The sequence below is a fragment of the Symsagittifera roscoffensis genome, chromosome 7, assembly GCF_963678635.1.
Source record: "Symsagittifera roscoffensis chromosome 7, txSymRosc1.1, whole genome shotgun sequence".
NCBI lineage: Eukaryota > Metazoa > Xenacoelomorpha > Acoela > Convolutidae > Symsagittifera > Symsagittifera roscoffensis.
In genome coordinates, this window is record NC_087068.1 from 20,747,492 (window position 1) to 20,767,931 (window position 20,440).

The 20,440-nt window shown below is 44.1% G+C and overlaps 1 protein-coding gene across 1 annotated transcript in view; it reads left to right on the forward strand.

Moving 5' to 3' along the window:
* LOC134851945 (spermatogenesis-associated protein 17-like) overlaps positions 1-20,440 on the forward strand; it is a 290,103-nt gene that overhangs the window by 252,644 nt on the left and 17,019 nt on the right. Inside the window, exons 2-4 of the mRNA XM_063868219.1 lie at positions 18,645-18,720; positions 18,801-18,890; positions 18,962-19,043. Of these exons, the coding sequence (XP_063724289.1) occupies positions 18,653-18,720; positions 18,801-18,890; positions 18,962-19,043 (240 nt within the window). The 5' untranslated portion in view covers positions 18,645-18,652. The remainder of the gene's footprint in view (positions 1-18,644; positions 18,721-18,800; positions 18,891-18,961; positions 19,044-20,440) is intronic.

Below are 20,440 nucleotides of genomic sequence, written 5' to 3' on the forward strand. Positions count from 1 at the left end.
AAACCGTCACCTTTGTGGACCGGGATAAGGAGGATGAAGAGGTAGAACAAAATCTGCTGCAGGACTATTTGTCCGGGGAGACGGATGATGAGAAGAACCAGCGATCACAAGATCAACAACCGGGACAAGGAAATTTGTCCGGGGAGTATGAGATAGACGAGGAAATTCCTGATGAGAAACAGGACCTAGAGCAAAAGGTTTTGTCAGGGGAGTTCAGATGGATGCAATGAAAGCACAGACATGATCTGGAGGAGCGTGCAGTCTCCAGCACAACCTCTTCGACGGCGGATAATTCAGGAAGCTCAGGAATGGACACCTATTCAGACAGGAATTCGAGCTCGGGATCGGAACTGTCAGAACTAGCGATACACACGCTACTAGTGGAAACTCGGGCAAGGGACCTGGACAGAGAGGTGTACCAGGATCCTGACAGTGATCGCTACCTAATACCAAGCGAAAGAGTCTTTGATAACGCAGCGGATGACTTAGAAACGATAGCGGTATCGAAACGTTCGATAAGCCTGTTGCCGCAGAAAGAGGTAGTCAGGACTGATCTTCAGCCGTTTGAACAAGAAACACAACCGTTGGCGAAGATTTGGTGCGTTAAGATGGAAGAAGACACACATCAGCCCAACGAGCTGAATAGTCAGATGAGGGTCATGAAGACATACTTGAAGGCGAGATACAGACTCTCGGACCTTCTAAGAGCGCAGAGAAATGATCGCATGACAAGCAACCTGAAAAGGTGGATCGAGAATGGTTCTCCGGATAAAGGGGACCTCGAAGAGGATAGTTATCGCATCCTGAGACAATACTTCATGCAGAAGGAAGGGAGGTTATATTTGAACAAGGACGGGATCGTGGCTTGCAAAAGAAGAGAGGAAGACAGAGTCCTATACAAGTATAACGCGATATTGTTACCGCAACTCTATCAGACAGAACTATTATTCAGGTCACATGATCAGATGGGCCATCAGGGGATCGACAAAGTATATCAGAGGATCCTGAAGCGCTTTGAGTGGCCTGGGATGAAAAAGGCATGCGAGAAATGGGTAACAGCATGTCTGTCATGCCAACAGGTCAAGGGTCCAAGGAAGTTGCGATTTCCTTTACAATCGATCGAGTCGTCTGAATTCAACGAGGTGGTGCAGATAGATCACCAAAAGATATGCATGACAGACAATGGTTATAATCAGGTGCTGGTCATGATAGATCATTTCACGAAGTATGCAGAGGCCGTGCCCTGCATACCTGCCTCGGCGGAAGAGACATGCGACCACCTGATCAATACGTGGATAGCAAGACATGGTTGTCCGATGACGTTTCAATCGGATAATGGAACAGCTTTCGTAGGAGAGCTTACGAAAGAGCTTATGAGACGCTCACAGGTTGCTCAGGCTCACTCCACGACATAACACCCTCAGACGAATGGCTTAGTGGAAAGACAGAACAGGACGTTAGTGTCGATGCTGAGAGTATATTGTTCCAGGTACATGACTGATTGGGACAGATACCTTCCACAGGTGATGGGAGCATATAATAGCACGCAACACTCCACCACTGGAGTCAGTCCACACATGATGCTAACTGGACACGAAAAGTCTTTACCCTTAACCTTCTTCTACCCAGAATATGAGGGAAAGAAAACGTCCCCACAGGTCTACGTGAGGGATGTGATCAGACGCCAACAGGAGCTGAACGATTTGTGTAGACGAAACACTCAGCAGGCACAGGCAAGGCAGAGGAAAAGGTTCGACAAGAAAGCAGCTGGTGCAAAGGCTTACTCGGTGGGAGACTACGTATGGGTATTCCAGAACGTTATACCACCGAAAGGGACAAAAAAGCTCCTAAAAAAATGGAGGGGACCCTTCATGATTACAGAGTTGCATCAGGAGGGACGCTTTTATAGACTGAGTACTGGCCGAGCCGCACACTACGAGAACTTAAAGCCACACAATTCATCGACAGAAGACTGGTGTATACCTGCAGACATGGAAGAAGGGGATTATCTGATGATGGATCCTGCTTGTGAGGTCAATGAAAAAGGCACCAGGGAGAAGAACGATGGAAACGAAGTCGTAGAGGAAGGTACGGATACACCGCTGGACCTGGATCCAAACGAACAGATGGAAGCGGACGATGAAACCTTACCCTACGCAGAGGAAGATTGGCAGGATCCCGAACAGATAGAGGTTCCCAAGAACTTGGAACCGGATCTTCCGTTCACCATACAGACTCGTCAGAAGGACGGGATGAGACCAAGAAAGAAATACAATCCTTACGGTGACGACTTTGTAGGGATAGGATAGATCTAAAGAAGATAGTGGAGGAAGTAGTGGGTCTAGAGGAAATAACTGTGTCACATGACATGGACATAGTCGATGATCATGACGATGAGTGGGTTGACGACTGGTCGAAACCCGAGGTAGAATTCGACGACGAGCAACAGCAGTCATATGAACAAGACTTGACGAACCTGCGTGTCTTGGAGTGGCTGAATGAAACGACCTCGGATCCAGAGGAGACCAGCATCACGATTCAAGACGTGGATCGTGGAAGCATGAAATACATCAAGACCGAACGAGATGATCCTTCCTGGGCTGCCCAGGAAGGACGACTACTCATTCCAGCTTCTAACCTCGACTTGATACCCGGTATGCGATCGACGGGGACGCCGATGGATGTTTTTGTCCGGGGAGTGGGGGTAGGACTTACCCACACTGAAAACCTGATAATAAAAAAGTTGAGAATAGCAAGAGAAACAGGAGACTTAGAAGTAGAAACAGGCGAAGAACCTAAGAAACCTGACATAGGCAGGGTAGTTGAGTCATATTTTAACTTACCAAATGAATATTCAAGTAACATAATACTAACAGACAGTGATTTCATACTCACAAACAGAACATGTGCGATAGCAATCACAGCAGACATGAGTTTTAGGACAGCGTTAGCGGCAGATTTTAAGAGAGAATACAAAAACGTGGAATTCCTTTGGAAGCAAAGACCAGGGATAGGGGGCGTAGCAGCCTTACCTCCGGCGGCGTCGCAGATACCGGGAAAATATTTGTGCTTCTTGGTAACGAGGGCGACGGAGAAGCAGCACGTGGACCCAGAGAACCTATTCTTGTCTTTGACGAGGCTGAGGGACTTCCTTGTCGAAATGGACATGAAGGAGCTCTCGCTTCCAGTGTACGATCCAAACAGAGGAAGACTGCATCCTCGGGAATTGTACGCGCTTGTACACGTGATATTCTCTGATACGAACATACAAGTATATCTACATAAGAAATATTACTTATGTATAGGCTGAGTGATGTGCGAGAGAGTGTTAGGCCAAAGACTAAGTTGTATGTAAAAAGTGATATGTGTGTTATGTTATGTTATGTTATGTGTTAGGTTATTAAGATCATGGGTAAGTAGGGGTTAGTGACCATGAACAACTAAATGAAGATCTTGGGAATAGATCCAAAGTTTGGACTGTCCAATCTTAGGTCGAATTCCAAAATTTTAGAAACCAATTGATTTTAATAAATTTTAGGATAAATATCTTTTTATCTGAACTGTTTTTAAGCAAATTTTAACGATATATGTTAAGGTGAAACAGACAAGTGTGATATTTGTTACTTCTTTTCTAGATCCTGATTGATCATTTAATAACTCATTTGAGTCAAATATCGAATCGAATCAAATCAAACTTGAAAGAATAGAATGGACAACTTCAACTTGGATGAATTGATGGACCTGGCAGAGGCATATGTAGGACCGATGATAGATGCGATCTATCGTCGGCTGATCGATCGAGACTTCGCTCTGGAGGACCCAGAGGTAGTCATGTTGCTGACCGCCCTGATCAACATCTTGGGGCACGACAACCGTGGGGACCGCCCCACGGAAGTCCTGTTGATGGCAGCATATGGAGAAAGAGGAGTACTAGACCGCACGAACATGAGAGTGATGAGGTGGAGAAACGGGGCTCTCTCAGGGAGTGACTTGGCGAATGAGCCTGGATTGGAAAGTTCTAGGACTTACCAACCAGGAATACCCTCCAAGCCCAAACCTGGGCTGACGAGAATGCATCGGGAGATGAACAGCGAGGCGACCTCGTCTGGTTCACCACTGAGAGCAGCTGTGCCACCAAAAAGGGCGAAAGTAGGACAGGAAGTTCAGACGAACCAAACCATGCAAGGTCTGGATGAGATGAACGAAGAACTGAAAAGTACGAAGAAGGAGCTGGACGAGATGACCAGAAGCATGCTCCAGATGGAGGAAGATTGGGACATGTGGAGAAAGTTGTTTGAAGACTGCAACAAAAAGCAGGGTCAAGAGATTGAGCGCTTAAGGCAGGAATACAAAGAGCAATCGGAGCAGATGGCGTTGACAACGGCCGTGGAGAAAGTGATACCTGCAAGGGATATTCCTCGTGGGCAGTCCCCGATGCAGCTCTTGACGCCTCGAGAAATGAGTCAAACAACGGAGACACGATCTCCAGTAGAGACAAAATCGAGTAATGATCCCGGATCCTAGTGACACCTTGGGTGACCCCGTCGTAGAACAGACAGTGAGGAAACTGATAGAGACAGCTGGACGACTGGTCGCTAACAAGAATGCGCCAGGTTCCGGGGTGACTGCACCCTATGGAACGATTGACGATACGGGCAGAGTACAACTCTCCCAGACCGTGATCAGACAAGGGATAAGTAACGTGACACCACTCATGGGGAGCTCGAGAATCCCAGAGAAGAAAGTACGAAAGATGCCAGCGAAGAAAGTGTCTCGCATTATAGACGTGCAGAAGAATAATCAATTGAAAAATAATTTCACGGGAGTTCCGGAGACAGATCCGAGGGCCTGCTTCAATCGAGCTACCTGGAGCCCGGCTGTAAACCTGCAGCAACCACCACTCGGGACATCTCATCTGATATTGGGAGACAGCTTGGTCAGAGTGCTGTCGAATTTGAGGACCTCGTGGGTCACCACGGTGATGGCCTTTGGAGGAGCGACGATAGCCCAGTTATATCGGATGGTGGAACTGATGAATCCAGGGAGGATTCCCAATGTGATGATCTTAGTTGGGACGAATGACATCTCCAGAGGTTCAGACGAGCAGGAAGCACTATGGGAGTCAATGATGGTGTGTTTGTTTACTACCCTCTGGCAGAAATTCAATTGCGCGGTACTGACCGTTTGCACTGTGCCAATGAATACGAGAAGCCTGACAGCCTCAGGAAGAAGGCACAACGAGGAAGTCGTAAGATGGAACAACATCTTGAGGAACCTAGCAAGTCGAAATGCCGGAAGAATGATCCTCGTGGACATCGAACATGAGTTGAGAGCCATGGATCAGGCCAGACTGACCACGGATGGCATCCACTTCGACAGTATTGAAGGACAAGCTTGGTTGAATCGAGTCTTCCAAGAGCGGTTGGACGAGCTGGAAGCAGAACTCTTTGACACAGGAGTGCTGAAGGAAGAAGGAACAGTGAGTGACCCGGTGATTACCACCTTTGTGCCTCCTAGCTTGGAAACACGCTTGGGTACGGTCCCGGCCGTCACGAACTACAGGCAACAAAGCTCCAGCGAACCAGGTCGAAGAACAGACGTACAGGATCGATTGGGAGAAGCACCGATGAGGAGGACTATTCATCCTAGGAGAAGAATAGGACCTGTCAACCCAATTGAAGAGACAGCAGGCACATCTAGATCGGACACTAGATCGGAGACGACGAGTACCAGTCGAGAGGAGAGACCGAGCAGAGGCTCATTGATGTGGTCGAGACCCATACCGTCTCCCTGGCATATATACAAAGACGAGCTAATGAAGCTGGATCTTCAGAGAGTAAGCTTCATCGAAGATGCAAGGAGGATGCTGAATGGAGCGAAGCTATCCGTCAGCAGATTGTACTCGATAACCGGCGTAGACTGGTTGATAGCCGCTAGCATAAATTTCAGCTCCACGACGGCCTTGAGATTTGCTGACTTGGAGGGACTGCCCTCTAACAACACGATGGGACCAGTGAATGCGAGACCGTTGCAAGATGTGAGGTTGAACCATGATGAGGGGAATCGTGAAGAGAGACCAGGAAGATTCCTGACTACGAGAGCGCCGATTGGACAACACCTGAAGATATTCAGGCAGCTGACGACACCCCCTGGTCATGTGAAGGAAAGAGTGTACCCAAAACTAGTGAACCAAGATGGTGATGCCCAGAGATATGGCGGATTGACAGCGATAAAGAAAGATGAAACCATCTTCGCCGCCTATGACAAAGCAGAGATGAGGAAGGCCAAAATTATGGTAGTAGCGAATTCAGAGTTCGCGTACACTTCCAAGTCTTTGTTTTGGCCGGACGTCATAATGTTGGCAGCGGTCGACCTGGACCTACTGCAATCAGTATCTTTGGCTATAGGGGTACAAAGGCAGACGGACATGAATCCAATTACGATTGTGTTTGCTGGCATCAATGACCATCTACACAGTAGAGGTTTTCTGAGCAGACTCAGAGATCCTACAACAGCAGAGAACGCTGTATGGCCAGCGATAAAAGACATCCTTGAGTCGATGGGTGAAGTGGTGGATGCAACGAAGGAGGGGTCATTCAGTAAAGTGGCATTGAGAGTAGTATTCGCGTTGTCTCCGGGATATGCACATCTCCCGGATGGACTGAAATTCGTGTATGCAATTGTGGCCTTGCTCTCGGAAGGAAAATATGATGTGATCATATCAGCCCCGAATCGCCTGATAGAAATGGAGAACCTGAGGCCACTTAAGGCTGAACTGCCTGCAGTATGGTCAGATATCTCAAACGCGATGAGAGGATTCAAGGACCACGCGCTACACATGTTAGTGTTGGACGAAGTGCTGGGGTTGGAACTGTCCAATTTCAGTCGACAACTCAAACTGAAACCGGGAATAGACGACGACCATCGAGTGATCGCGGCAATGTCCAACGACTTATGGATCCGAGCAATGGAAGTGGCAAGTGAAGACACAAGAAGGAAAAATTCACTGGAGACAAGAGCTCATCTGGAGGCGATGATTCTGAGAACCAAACCGGAAGCCAACCAGTGGCTACACCTGAACCCTAGAGTAGCGGCATTGGGTGCAGATGCTTTTGAGCAAGGCCCCGTGATGATCACGAAGATGCATGCTTACTTGTTGAAGGAGGTGAACCTGGCGGAAAATGCCGGAGAAAAGACTGCTGAGTTTGTTAACAGAATGTGTCAGATTACTCTGGAAACCTTCTGGACCCAGGAAATGAAAGGACAGGAGGGCTTTGAAAGGACAGACAGCATGCTAGAAGGGTTGGGAGCCGGATGGACCGCGTCCTTCTTGGCAAAAGTTTACCCGAAAGTCTCGCACTATTTGATAAAGGAATTCCTCCAAGCAGTAGTGAGAGTATCGATAGTGGAATTAATAGCCTTATTCGTGACATTCGGAGCGGAGAGTTTCGTGAAAGGACCGGCGATGCTGCTCACCGATGGAATTCAGAACCTGCGGCTAGACGGACTTCTGACATTGATTGCAATTACCCACGGAAACTTGGGAGGACTAATGGAACTGGCACGTTTTCCAGAGCAGATGAAAGAGAGAGTGAGGAACTTGGATATGAAGAAATCCACGGACTCGTGGAACAAGATAAGAGACCTGAGACACACTCTTATCCAGTATCTCTTACAACAAAATCGCTTTGGAACGGGAGAAGACGAGACGATTGAAAGAGAGGAAGATGTTAGACGACATGTTGGAGGCATGCCACTGTTAACTGATCTGAGCTCGGCTATGAGAACCGATCCCTTGGCGCTGATCAGAGGAGTCACGGAGTTTGTGACAGTGATCTATGGACCAGCAGTCACGTTTGCGTTCCCTGACGTTAAAGTGGAAGCATATAGGAGGTCGGTGCTGCACCTGAACCTCATATCGGCAGTGGACGGTAGTACACTGAACTGGTGTGAGCAGCACACATTACGGGAGCTCATGAGTGAAGATCTGTTATTTGCGAAAATATCGGAGCCAGAGATGACAGTCATCAATTTTGACTATCACTTCCGTGACCGCATGGGAGAAGTAGAAAGAGGACACATCGAGGTGTTTCCAAGGCTTTGGAATCTGAGGCCCTATGATAAAACGAATGGTGAGGTAACCAGAGTGCCTCGTCTCACTGCAGCATATCACAAAGTGAGAGAAGAGACGAAGGACTGGGGCGATTACAAGAAGCTGCCGGAGGCAATCCCTGAATTCCCTCTGATAAGAAGGATGTTGCTCGGAGCAGTCTCCGTGGTACAGACTCCTAGATTGGGAGCATTCGAAGCCAATGAAAGGAGAGTAGGGAATTTCGTGGGAACGATGGATCCATACTTTGTAGGGAGAAATGCCGCCGTGTTACAGTACACACGATTCGCATACACGGATCAAGCGACGAGAAGGCGAATAAGCAACGCCGCAACTCCCAAGCCTGGAAGATTTGATGAGGAATGGAAGGAATTAGGCTTAGCTTCGATGAGGATGAGAGGCAGGACCGAATTGCCTGAAGCCTCATTAATCCTGACCAGTGTGAAAAAGGAGATGAAAGTGGGAGGAATATTGCAGACGAGAACTTTCCTAGCACCCTTCGGCTGTGAAGAAATCAAAGTGGTCCATGGAGAAGAGGAAGATGAATCGGCCGGTACATTGCTCATACCGAGATTCCAGGAAGAAGCCGACAATGACGAACAAGGACCATCGAGCTCAAACAAGGATAAGTCTGAAGGAAATGACGGACAGGGTGGAAGCCGTCAAACCGAAGAACCCATGCAACAAGATCAAGCTGGTGGGGAAGACGACAGGGCATCGACAGGAGGAACATCCAGCCTGGATTTCAATATCTTCAGTGATCTTGAGAACAATGCAGACACTTTGGAAACGACTGAGCCAGCGGATGAAGGCATCTCGACACTGGAGCCTCCGTCAGCCTTTATGGAAATGAAACGGAATTTGCCGGAGAGCAGCTCTCCTGGCAATTCAAGAAATAACGACCAGAGAATCCTCATGGAATCACCTCGGAGGAGATGAATAGAGGCCTCAGCCAGAGTACCTTTCTTGGGAACGCTGCCCGAAGAAGAATGGGAAGTTCATCACCGAGACCACGAGAGTAGGACGGGATGCAAACTGGATAGAGTGGCATTTATGGAAGAAGTCTGGACCGTGGTTCAAAGCTATGGGACCCAGTCTATTCTGAAAACGGGTCTCAACCAACCCTTGATAAGAGAAGTACTGGACAAGCTTGATGAGTGTGAAGGGAGACTGAGTGAGTTGTTGATCGACTCAGCCACTGATGAGAGTGAAGCGAATTCTCCCATCAAGATGACACCACAGGACGATGAAGGAGAGGTGGTGTATCTGTCAAGAACCAGGAGAGGGACGATGCGATCAAAAATGGTGATTGATAAAATCAATGCGATGAAAATGAAGTTAGGCAGCAGAGTGATGCCGAGGAGAGTTGGAAAGACGAAGGTGGATTCAGAAATATCGATGAAAGCTGGTAACTCAGCGAAAAGGAAACGAGTTGAGGAGGTCATGGATTTGGGGCAAGGTGATTATCAATTGTCTGGCACAGATAGAATATTAACTGATATAGCGATGGTGCCACCCATTCTCATGGCGGGGATAAAGTCAACCGGTTATAAATCCAAAAGGAGTGACCGCACTCTGACTGGAGCAAGCTTAGAAATGGAAATACTCAGCCAATGTGGAGAGAGCAAAATGAAAGACTTCAAGCCATCTCCCATGAATCATGGAAAGGGAAGTGTCGCAGGACAACTAACACCAGTGGAATACAACCGACTGACAGTGTCGGAGACTGTGTCGATAGATGAACCCACCGGTGGATACATGGAGATGTTGGAATACCGAAACTCGGCTAGAGGGTATGTAATGGCCCTGGAAGACGAAAAAGCCATGGAGGGTTATCTGGAAACGATGTTGCAAGGCACCACCCTCAAGCAGAAGGCGTACGGGACTTTGGCGTCGTCTGACATACAGGCGGAAACGATCGAGCAGTTAGTGAGCCTTCCATGGAAAGCAGTAGTGTTGAGGTATTTCGAAGAAGAAATGAGGACTACGCCAAGAATACATGCTCTCGTGGCAGTACCTTACGTGTAAGAACAGAGTTACAACTCAGGTTCGCCTGGTTCATGATGGGACTGACTCGCGAAGAATATGACTCAGAAGAAAGGAAGAGATCAAAAGAGGAAAAGGTTTTCCTTATGACGAACCTGAGGGATCTGATAGTCCAGGAGGGAGCAGCAGTAGCGTGTGCGAAGCGGAGAGACGCTCTCTGTTTCATTCGATTCCTGATGGAGCAGATTTCAGTACCTGCATTAAACACTTGTGTTAAAATGTTGAGGGAAGGCGATGAGCGAACGAAAGCCTTATTCTTGCTAGCACTGCTGGATATGCAGCAAAGCAAACCGATGAGGGTGAACATGAAAGAACCGGAGGAGTTGGAACCCATGAAAAAGATAGACGAAATCAGGAGATTCTCAAACATGGAGCTGAGATTCACTAAAGAATCTATGGGAGCATTGCCGAAATCCAGTGAATACTGTGGACCGATCAAGAAGAAATCCTATGGCTACGTATCCGGGATCATAGGGATCGCGTACAATCCTTTCCTGAGTGAAGACATACGCGATTGCTTCTTCGATTATGAGCAGGCGGTGTTGCTGAGGTTCTGGACGTCAAGAACTGTAACGATTAAGAGCGCTACTAATCCGCAGACCAAGTTGGGACTGGTCTTGGAAGAAGAGGTGACTGCACCTTCAGTACCAAAATCCGACAAAAGAGTGGAGTTTGGGTTGGGATTCTCAGATGAATTACTGAGAACGAGCTTGATGACAGTGTGGGAATTGATGAGGCCATCATGGTGTCCTAGTCCCAACGCTGACTCAATATTACGGGCGACACAAGACGTACAGAGGGAACTGAATGCAGACTGTAACCTGCGTGACCTCAACATCATATATAATGTGATGATAACAGCCTCTAAGAGCAACGGAGAAGATAAAGTGGAGTTGCCTGGCTGGGGACCAGAAGACTGGGTCAAACCTGGTAGCTGTCTGGCGGAAGTCTGTGGACTGGAGGGTCACGTTTGTGGAGTTCTGGACTGTGTGAGGACCCTGGAGAAACAACACAAGCAATTGACGGTATTGTTTGGAAATGTAGTGATGAAAGCTAGAACAGAAACGGAACTGATAGCAGATGCCATGGAGGAACCGATGTGAATCTAGTGACTGCACTAGGATTCTACAGCATGTTTGGTTCTTTAGAGTCAATATTGAATCTGGAACAGAATCATGAGGTGGTCACAGCCATCAGTGTAGAAGTATTCCCAGGAGTTCTGCAGACTGAACAGAAATACATAGGGAAATGGAGGGAAGCAATCGAGACAGAAATGAACATCAGACACAGCGAGACTTATTGTAGACCATCAGGAGCACGATATTTGGTGGGTTCAATGTTGGCTCCAATGTGCAGGAGCAGATATCCTGTACATTTCGTGGCTGTGGACGTGAAGAGTACAAGAACGATCGTGGATCGAGCCTTCTCAGTGCCGAAGTGTGTGAGATTGGCGAGAATGTCTGAAAAGTCTTGCGAGTTACTATGTAAGATGTTCTCAGCAGTTCCGGAGAGAACCAAAGAAGAATTGGAGTCAATACTAGGAAAGAAGTTCATGGGATATGTGAGTGGGAACTTCAGTGACTTTGAGAGACCGAAACAGAGAGGATCAACTGTCACAGATTACAATGCAGTAGATGAGAATGATGAAGTCCACCGAGTGATGATGGAAGTGGAACCATTGCTGGAAGCTTCGGGAAAACGTAATTGGAGGAGCATCATGTTGACGCAAGACGAGTTTCCTTGCCACTGCTTGCTGCAGACCTGGTGGTATCCCAAGCGTAGTAATCTGATGTTGATCTGGGACTCTGGAGAGCTGCTCTCCATGGGTTTACCAGATTCATCACAGCCCGTAACGATAGTGATAGTGGGAGTTATGATGGCGATACGATGGCTGGAAGCTCATGTGAGAGAAAATAACAGACAGGAGGCACCGACGAGAGAACAGTTGCGGAAATTAGATTGTCTAAAAGATTTAGATCTTTTTGAGACAATGTGCAAAGTTCTAAACATTCCGATGGAAGTGAAGAAGATATGGGCAAGAAAACGATTGATGCCATGGTTCAGAGCTAACATGACTGCATGGTTGTACGAGTATGCGAAAAAGCATATGTCGAAGCACGGCAGGGTGTACAGTGAATATCAGCTGGACATTGGAGCAGGAGCTTTCAAGCGAGCTCTCGTGACTCATCGGAATGCAGTGACCACCGCTGTGAAAAGAATTTCCAGGACGAGTGAACGTAGTGGAAAGGAGAAGGCAGAGATGCTGAAAGAAGATTTGGAGAGAAACGTGACGTTGTGTCTCCACAACAGCTTCTGCAGGAACAGAGAATCTAACGTGGATCCCCTACCTTGTTGTAAACAAAGGGTGGAAGAGCAGAAGTGTTGGAGGACGGCTTCCAGCAGCGTCAGGATAGCTAACGACGTGTTACAAGATACGGAAACTGAGAGTGCAGAGTCAGTATCACAGGAGGAAGAAATGGAACATTGACGGATGACCGAAAGACAAGATGAAAAAAGAGATGAAATTAGAAGAATTTAGAAATTTTAGAACTTCTAAACGACGAAAAAAAAGAAGAAAACAAAGGAGTGATGAAGAAAAGTTAAAACTCAGAATTGTTTTATGTGTGTGAAAAACTCAAGTGAGAAACCAAGCAACCAAGTTGTAATTGAAAACTGAAACATTAAGTTGAGTTTTGAAATTGTTGCATTTATAGATATGCATTTTGATTTTAGTTGAAGTGGCTTTAGAGACACTCACTTACTATTTATTTAGGAAAGCTTAAGTGAAGGAGTATATTTAAATATTCCAGCCTGCATGACTGTTTTTAATCAGCTAGGCTTACTGATCACTTTGTGGTGACATGGAAGGCTTGAGTAATCTCTCGAAGAGGGAGGTTGTTTCATTGTTCTTTCTAACCACAGAGTTTCTTAGTTTTAGTATTCAGGACAAAAACAAACAAGATTTCCGAAGGGAAAAGCGTAGTAGGATAATTTTAGCTTGTTGGTTGGCAGGACTGTCCTGCAAGCCAACACTTTTTAAATCTAAGAGAAAAAGTTTTAATCGGGACATTGACATTGGAAGTCAGAAAATATGTTTTATCTTAAGTCATATCCTCAATGTGCAGATTAATGAGAGAATTTGAAGGCTATAGTGATGTAGTATGATGCCATTTATATTCTGCAGTGAGTCGATGTGACGTGGATAAAAGTAATTTAGTGCATTTTGTAAATTCTGTTCGATGACACTGTAACCATTTTACGAACATTGCGTGATTCAATGAGGACATTGACCGGACTGTCCGGGGACTATGTGACATTCGACCAGAATGTGAAAAATGCAATCTCTGCAGAATTCGAGTTTTTAGCAGCGAGCCTTCCGGATTGGTGATTATTAAGAATTAAGAACGTTATTGGAACGATTGGCCAAACGGTGAGGACTGGAATATTCTGGTATTTTACAATTTCAAAACTTCGATTTATGACGTCATATTTCTGAGAAACGTCAGAAACGGCCATTTTGGCTAAAACAAGAAAGAAGAACAGAACAACATTAGCTGCGCTAACAACAACTACGAAATCGAGATTGGAAAACTACAACGAGTTACAGAGTAACAGAGAACACTCCGAGTTGCAACTATTGTGCCGCTACAATAGTTGCAAGGCCGTTGCGAACAGCGGTGAAGGGTGAAAGACGGCCTTCCGGATTAAGAAGAAATCAGGATTAACAAGCTGATCCAGCAGATTTGTCAATCCGGAGGGGTAAAGGAACTGAAATTTTTATCCTGTTACATAAACTTTTAGCTTCCTGTCATGTCCTGACTTGAATTTAATTAACATCTAGATTCATTTTGATAAGGATGAGAAGCTAGGAGTTGGGGGAAAGGGTTGATCCATCTTCGATGGAGATGATGATTTTTATCTACTGAACAAAAACAATAGTAATATAATAAGTAGTAGCCCTGTTTTTAGGAGTGACCTCGTGGTCTGGGGATACTGAGACCCAGCCATGAGCTCACTGTTTCTGCATGTAATCTAGTTAATTTGAGTGTTTTGACCGAAGCCGAAAGCAGTAACGTTTTTGTCGACCCGATGTTAGAAAGACCACCGAAAAGTACTGGCTTGGTAGAGACGGTGAAAAGCATGCAAAGCTCTGTTTAGACGTTAGCCAGTCGTCTTAAGACTTAGTTTTGTCTTCCGTCGATATGTATCTTCCGGGCGAATGTTACAGAACTCTACCATCAGCTGAGAATTTTAAACGTAGAGCAGAGTAGCTTCTGACCCCTGATTTTCGGATGCACCGTTGGCGGATGATGCAGTGGTTAGCCAAAAAACTAAGTGAAAAAGACAAAAAAGCTAACCAGAATGGATAAACTACATAATTACTAAAATAAGCTTCGCGCTCTTGAGGAGCTCTATAAGGGGAGGCAGATAGCTGCGCAAAGTTCAATTTATCGACAACTCTATTAGCGCTATTGTAAAGGAGGACGGCTAAGATAAATTAACACGGCGATGCATTTAACGCTGATATATGACTTCATTGATAAAATGATACAATTTGCTGATTTATATGCGTTTTTAGAACGCTGGTATGGTCCTATCCAGCGTGTGCACTCACCGTAACTAAACGGAAGGGCCCCTTTTGTAACTTTTTTCCAAATTTTTTATGGATGTTTATTCGGTGCAGGTGAGGTGCATTATTATATTGGCTTAGTGACCTAATTTCGATTCCTGTCAAGGAAATTAAAATTTCTATGCTCCTCTTCATGATTACCCTTGCGATAGCAAGGGCATGCAATCGGGTACTAGACTTTGTTTCCCGTAAATAACTTAAGGCACAAAATAGTCAAAATTAGAAATGATACCTTTAGGTTCAGTTTGTATTTAATTTCAATTTCTTGTGTGTCGGGCACACTTGTTCTGTAAGTAACGAGTACGCCTGGGACGGCAAAGGTCCTGGGTTCAAATCGGACAGAATCTGTTTTTTTTTCATACGGTAAATAGTTTTCGCTTCTAAACTTTATTCCGCACAAATGAGCTTAGTGACCTAATTTATTTTATCGGCTTAGTGACCTAATTCCGTTCCCTGTCAAAGAAAACAAAATTTCTATGCTCCTCTCTGGATCGAACAAAATGAATTGAAACTGTTTATCATAACAGCAATTTTTTTCGACTTGATAGGTTTTACCCCACATTATATCGGTTTAATGGCCATATTGCGTCTTTCGCCGAGCGCAAAAAGCGTTTTTCGACAAGCGATCTATTTTTTTGATTTTTAGAGGTTTTCTTGTTTTGAAGAAATTTTTGCTAAAAAGTAAATTTCAAACGTTTTCGCAACTATGTGCATCGTCAGGATTTTTACAATAAACTACTCTAAATGACGATAAAACATCAATTTACAAATGTTATTTACAATAAATCACATACAATTTGGTTCTAAACCATCATGATAAAAAATTAGCCAATCACAGTTGACCTCTAAATTACTATTAAGATTAAAATACTTTTAACCTCTAAAATTAATTAAACATTTTAAAATTAATTTGTCTGGAAGTTTCTGAGTCATAATTTCGATTTAGACATGTACGTTTTGAATAAAAAGCCAAAAATATTTTGGGACTAAATTTTCAGTGTTAACTCCCTGCTCCTAAACTCATCGCGCGTGTTCAAGCCCGGTTTCTCTTTCCTGATATGTATTGCCTCTAGTGTTAGCAATTTTGTTTGGTTGTTTGACCTATCTATAATTTCCCAACTAAGATCTGCGCTATTTCCTTCAAGTTGGCATTGCTGAAGGTGGAGGCCTACCGGTGAGTCTGCTTTCCTATGTTCCTCAATTCTAGTGGTCAAATGTCGAACAGTTTGTCCGACATAGGTGGAAGTGCATCCACTACATGACAGTTTATAAACCACTCTTGACTTGAGGTCATTAGAAAATGCTGACTTCAGTGATGGTAAACATGATTGTAGTTTTCTTGTGGTGAAAACCACTTGAACGTTCGTTAATTTTCGTAACCTGTTAGCAAAATATTGGCTCTGGTTACCTCTATATTGCACCATCAGCATTGGGGGCTTTTCATCCTTTGGTGATTGAACTGACAAACCCCTGTCACTATCCAGGGGCTTGCCTTTACCCTCGATGATCTTGCACAAGGCGTCTGAAGCCACCTTTGCGGACCAATTTTCAGGGTACTGATTTGTCAGCCATTGCGCCCTATTAGTTTCCATAGCCTTATCAAATTGCTCCCAGCTAGATGTACTCCTAAAAACCCTGTGTACAGTGCCTTGGATAACACTACGCTTATACTGAGTTGGGGCGCAGCTTCTATAGTTCAGTATAGTCCCTGTATCTGTTGGTTTTTCATACCAACTGCAAGTTACACGCCTATTCTGCGATATATTTATGTTCAAATCCAGGAACGGCAAATTCCCCTCCGAATTAGTTTTCTCTAGAGTGAACTGCAAATTTGGATGAAGAGAATTGGCGGCATCGAGAAGACAACTCGGCTCCCCTCTGACTGTTCTAACAATGTCATCCACATACCTGAGGAACAATTTCACCTGGGGAGTATCCTTCTCCTTGTTCTTAGCTCGGCAGCAGCTTTCACAGTACCAGACTATCTCGGTTATTGATGCGTATACGTCATCGGATATTTTTCCGCATTTTAGATGATACCAGTTTCGGCAACTCTCGCATTCAACCCCCTTTGATCTATATGTGACTTTCCTGCTGCAACATGGGCACAAGCCGTTTTTGTCATTAATTTGCTGTACCCCCGTTCCCACCGGTATTTGTTGTCGTAGAGCAAATTCGTATTCTTTCAGCCATAAGTTTGCCAGAATTACAGCGAGGGACGCTCCCATTGCTAAACCATCAACTTGTACATACCATGAATCATTACACTTGAAATATACTTTGCTGACCGCCATATTCAAAAGCCTTTTCATGGTTGCTCTTTGAATTTCAGGAGGAGACTCCTGGCTGTACAGCTTCTGTAAAGCAATTTCAATTGCCTCCTTCAGGGGAACGTTGGTGTACAAACTTTTCACATCAAGAGATATTATGGTTTCATCCGGATCTAGAGCAATGTTTTCTATTTTTTCTCTAGCCTCTTTAGTATTGGTTTCTATATTTGCTCCATCGATGTTGTCAAAAAACTTCGCAAGCATTTTGTTAAGATTCTCATACGAGCTGCCGGGAAGTGATAGTACAGGTCGTAGGGGTGTCTCATCCTTGTGTACCTTAGCTAAACCGTACAAACGGGCGGGTTGCCCCCCTGTTGATCGTATCTTAGAATATAACTGATCACTTATCTCGTCTCTTTTGTTCATGGCTAGTAACTCTTTGTTAAGTTCTTTCTCAATTTTCAGTATCAGCTCATCAGTGGTTGCATCTTTTTTCACAAACTGAGCAGATTGCAACAAGGATTCCAGCTTTGATTCATATGTTTGTTTCCTCATTATGCAAAAACCAACCCCCTTATCAAAAGGCACAGCCAGCAACCCATTATCTTTGAGATATTTCCTCGTTTTTTCAACGGCTTTGTCTCTTGGGGTTTGCCGTACGTTTTTTGCATATGCCTTTGCCGCGGCTTCTATTTCACATAACGTTTCACCAGATGTTTTTTGATTTTTCAATTGTGAGAGGAAAATGTCGATATCCGCCAAAAAATGTGTTTCGTTAAATTTGTCTCTAATTGGATGCTTGGGGCCCATTGATAGCACTTCATATACCCATTCAGGCAGTTCAATATTATCAAGTACCCTAACTGATCGCTCATTTCTCCCCCCAAGAGGTTTATCTTGTCTCTCGGACAGTTTTTCTAACTTTTTTCTATGGTTTTCTGATGTTGTCTTTAAGCTTGCCTCAACTTGCCGCCTCACGAATCGGAAAATGGATGCCCACCACTGTTTGTCAATTTCTTTTTGCACCAGTGATCTCGCTTTCCTTAGCATCTCCTCGTACCTTTTCCTATCCTCATTTGCCCTAGAAGTTTCAGTCCTTAGTAGTTTCAATTGAAAATTATGCACAGCTTGGTCCGAAAAAACCCCGTTCTCGGGGACCCTAAACTTCAAAAAGTCCGGTATTAGATCGTTTTTCAGACATTTTCTCAGAAACTTCAGTCTATGTACAGATACTTGAACTTTTTTAAAGAATTTTAAATAGTCTAACACAATTTTCCAAGTTAGTTTCCTTTTCAAAATTTGTCTGAGCCAAACAGCAGGCAAAAGTACTGTGGTCATTGTTTTGCAGGCCACGAGTAATGAAACTCACAAGGCACAAAGCAAAACAAATCACACTCTTCTCACCCCTGTTTGATTTGTTGTTCAGACTGTCACAGCGCATCTGAACAAATGCGCTGTGACAGTCCAAAGAACATGGAGAGGATTTTTAGGTCTTGTTTTGTTTCGCAAGTAGTGCAAAGCGCAGCTTCGCCTCTGAATTTGGGCCAGTATTAAAGTCTTGATTTTTTTGAAATTGAAATTTTGTTTCAGAGATCAATGGCTGCCTTTCTGAAGCTTCAGGAAGAAAATAAACAGTTCAGTTATGAGATTTTCGAAAACCACAAGTGAGAAGCAATGGAAATTTTAAGTCAAGAAATAATTTAATTTAAGACTGTTGAAAAATTCACTAACCGATTTGCTTCAGGGATGCTGAAAGGTACCGAGAGATTGAGTTTCAGGCTGTTATTGTCATTCAAAGTTGGTACAGAGGAATGAATACTCGGCATTACTTACGGTCAGTCAGCAGTTTCGTTAGCATCGACGTTCGTTACCTTAAAAGTTGATATATTTTTTCTTTGTTTACAGATATCTGAACAAATGCGCTGTGACAGTCCAAAGAACATGGAGAGGATTTTTAGGTCGGAGATATTGCCGGGAAAAACTTGACGTAAGATACACTGATTTAGGTATCAAGTAGGTTAATAGTTCAAAAACTCGAGGACTGATCAATTATTTACCTTCGCGAGCGTTAGTGAGCGTTGTGAATAGTACGGCTATTCTTTTTTTTGAACCTAAGTCAAAAATTTTGGTGCCAATTTGTTAGCGCCTTTACGCGTTTTTGATATCATGTGCTTTGACATTCGATTAGTAATACGTTAACACAGTTGATGCATTTTTAAATCATCGAATGAACCGAAAAAAGCTGTTTGTTTCGAACAATATAACTACTACTACTGTTGCGTTTACTGTCCGTTTTCCCATTGTGGCGGGGTTGGACAATCGGAAAGTGCGCAAGCAATGGTTCTGATGAGTGCATTCTGAGTAGCATTCAAGCTATTTAATGGAGGATAACACCTCTTGCCATGATATTTGATCAAGGCAGTCTGGGTTTGAGGCCTAAAGTATTCAGGTCTCTTTTAACACAATATGTCCAGCGTTTTTAGGCCCTCCTGTTGGTCTTTTCCCTGGGACTGAAACTTGTTCTGCTGATTTTAGCGCATGGTCATTTTCTCTTCAGTGAACCCATTTTGTCACATTTCCGTCCCTCGAAATTCGTGTTTCAAATCGTTCAGTTCACCGTCTCCAAAATTATATTTCCGAAATTTTTGTCGTTTTCCAAAGTTTCAATACCATTTTGTCGGAAAATATAACACGATTCCATTCAAAATTTAAATAACGATTTGCATAAGATATTCGTTTCTCTCTTTGCTCTGACGCCAAAACAGTTTGCGAGGCTTTCCGTTAACAAAATCCTGCCTTTTGAATAGGTCGTCGGATAGAAAAACTTGAAACCGGAAAATTATTGCTCAGGTTAAATAATGAAATAATGTTTTTCTGCGATTAATTTCCGAAGTTGAATAATTTGATCGTCTCCAGATGTGTTTGCGTTCTTGGGCGTCCGATCATTTTTTTTTGTGTAAAGCAACTCCTTGATCTGTAAAACATCATGAACGGTAAATTTCATTTTTTTTTTTCAACTTATTTTGATACTTCTTGTATAGTAAAATCGGGATTTTCATTACGCTTTACAAAAATTAAAATAGCTTAATCATTGGATAATCGACGACCTCGCATTTTGAATTTGATCTGACAAAAAGTTCAAGGTTAATCGGCTTCAGATTTTGCATGCAAAAAAAACGTCGAAAAGCACTGATTGCTCATTTTAATTAATTCTGTATGCCCGAAGTCTATGCTACTAATTATAAAAGCTATACAGGCAAAGTTAGTGAAAATGCCTTCAGTTTGTTATATTCCAAATTATTACTTGTAAAATTGTGTCTACTCGTATTTGGTGCTACTTTTACTGCATAGCATTGGCAATTTATTAGCATACTTAGCTGCTTT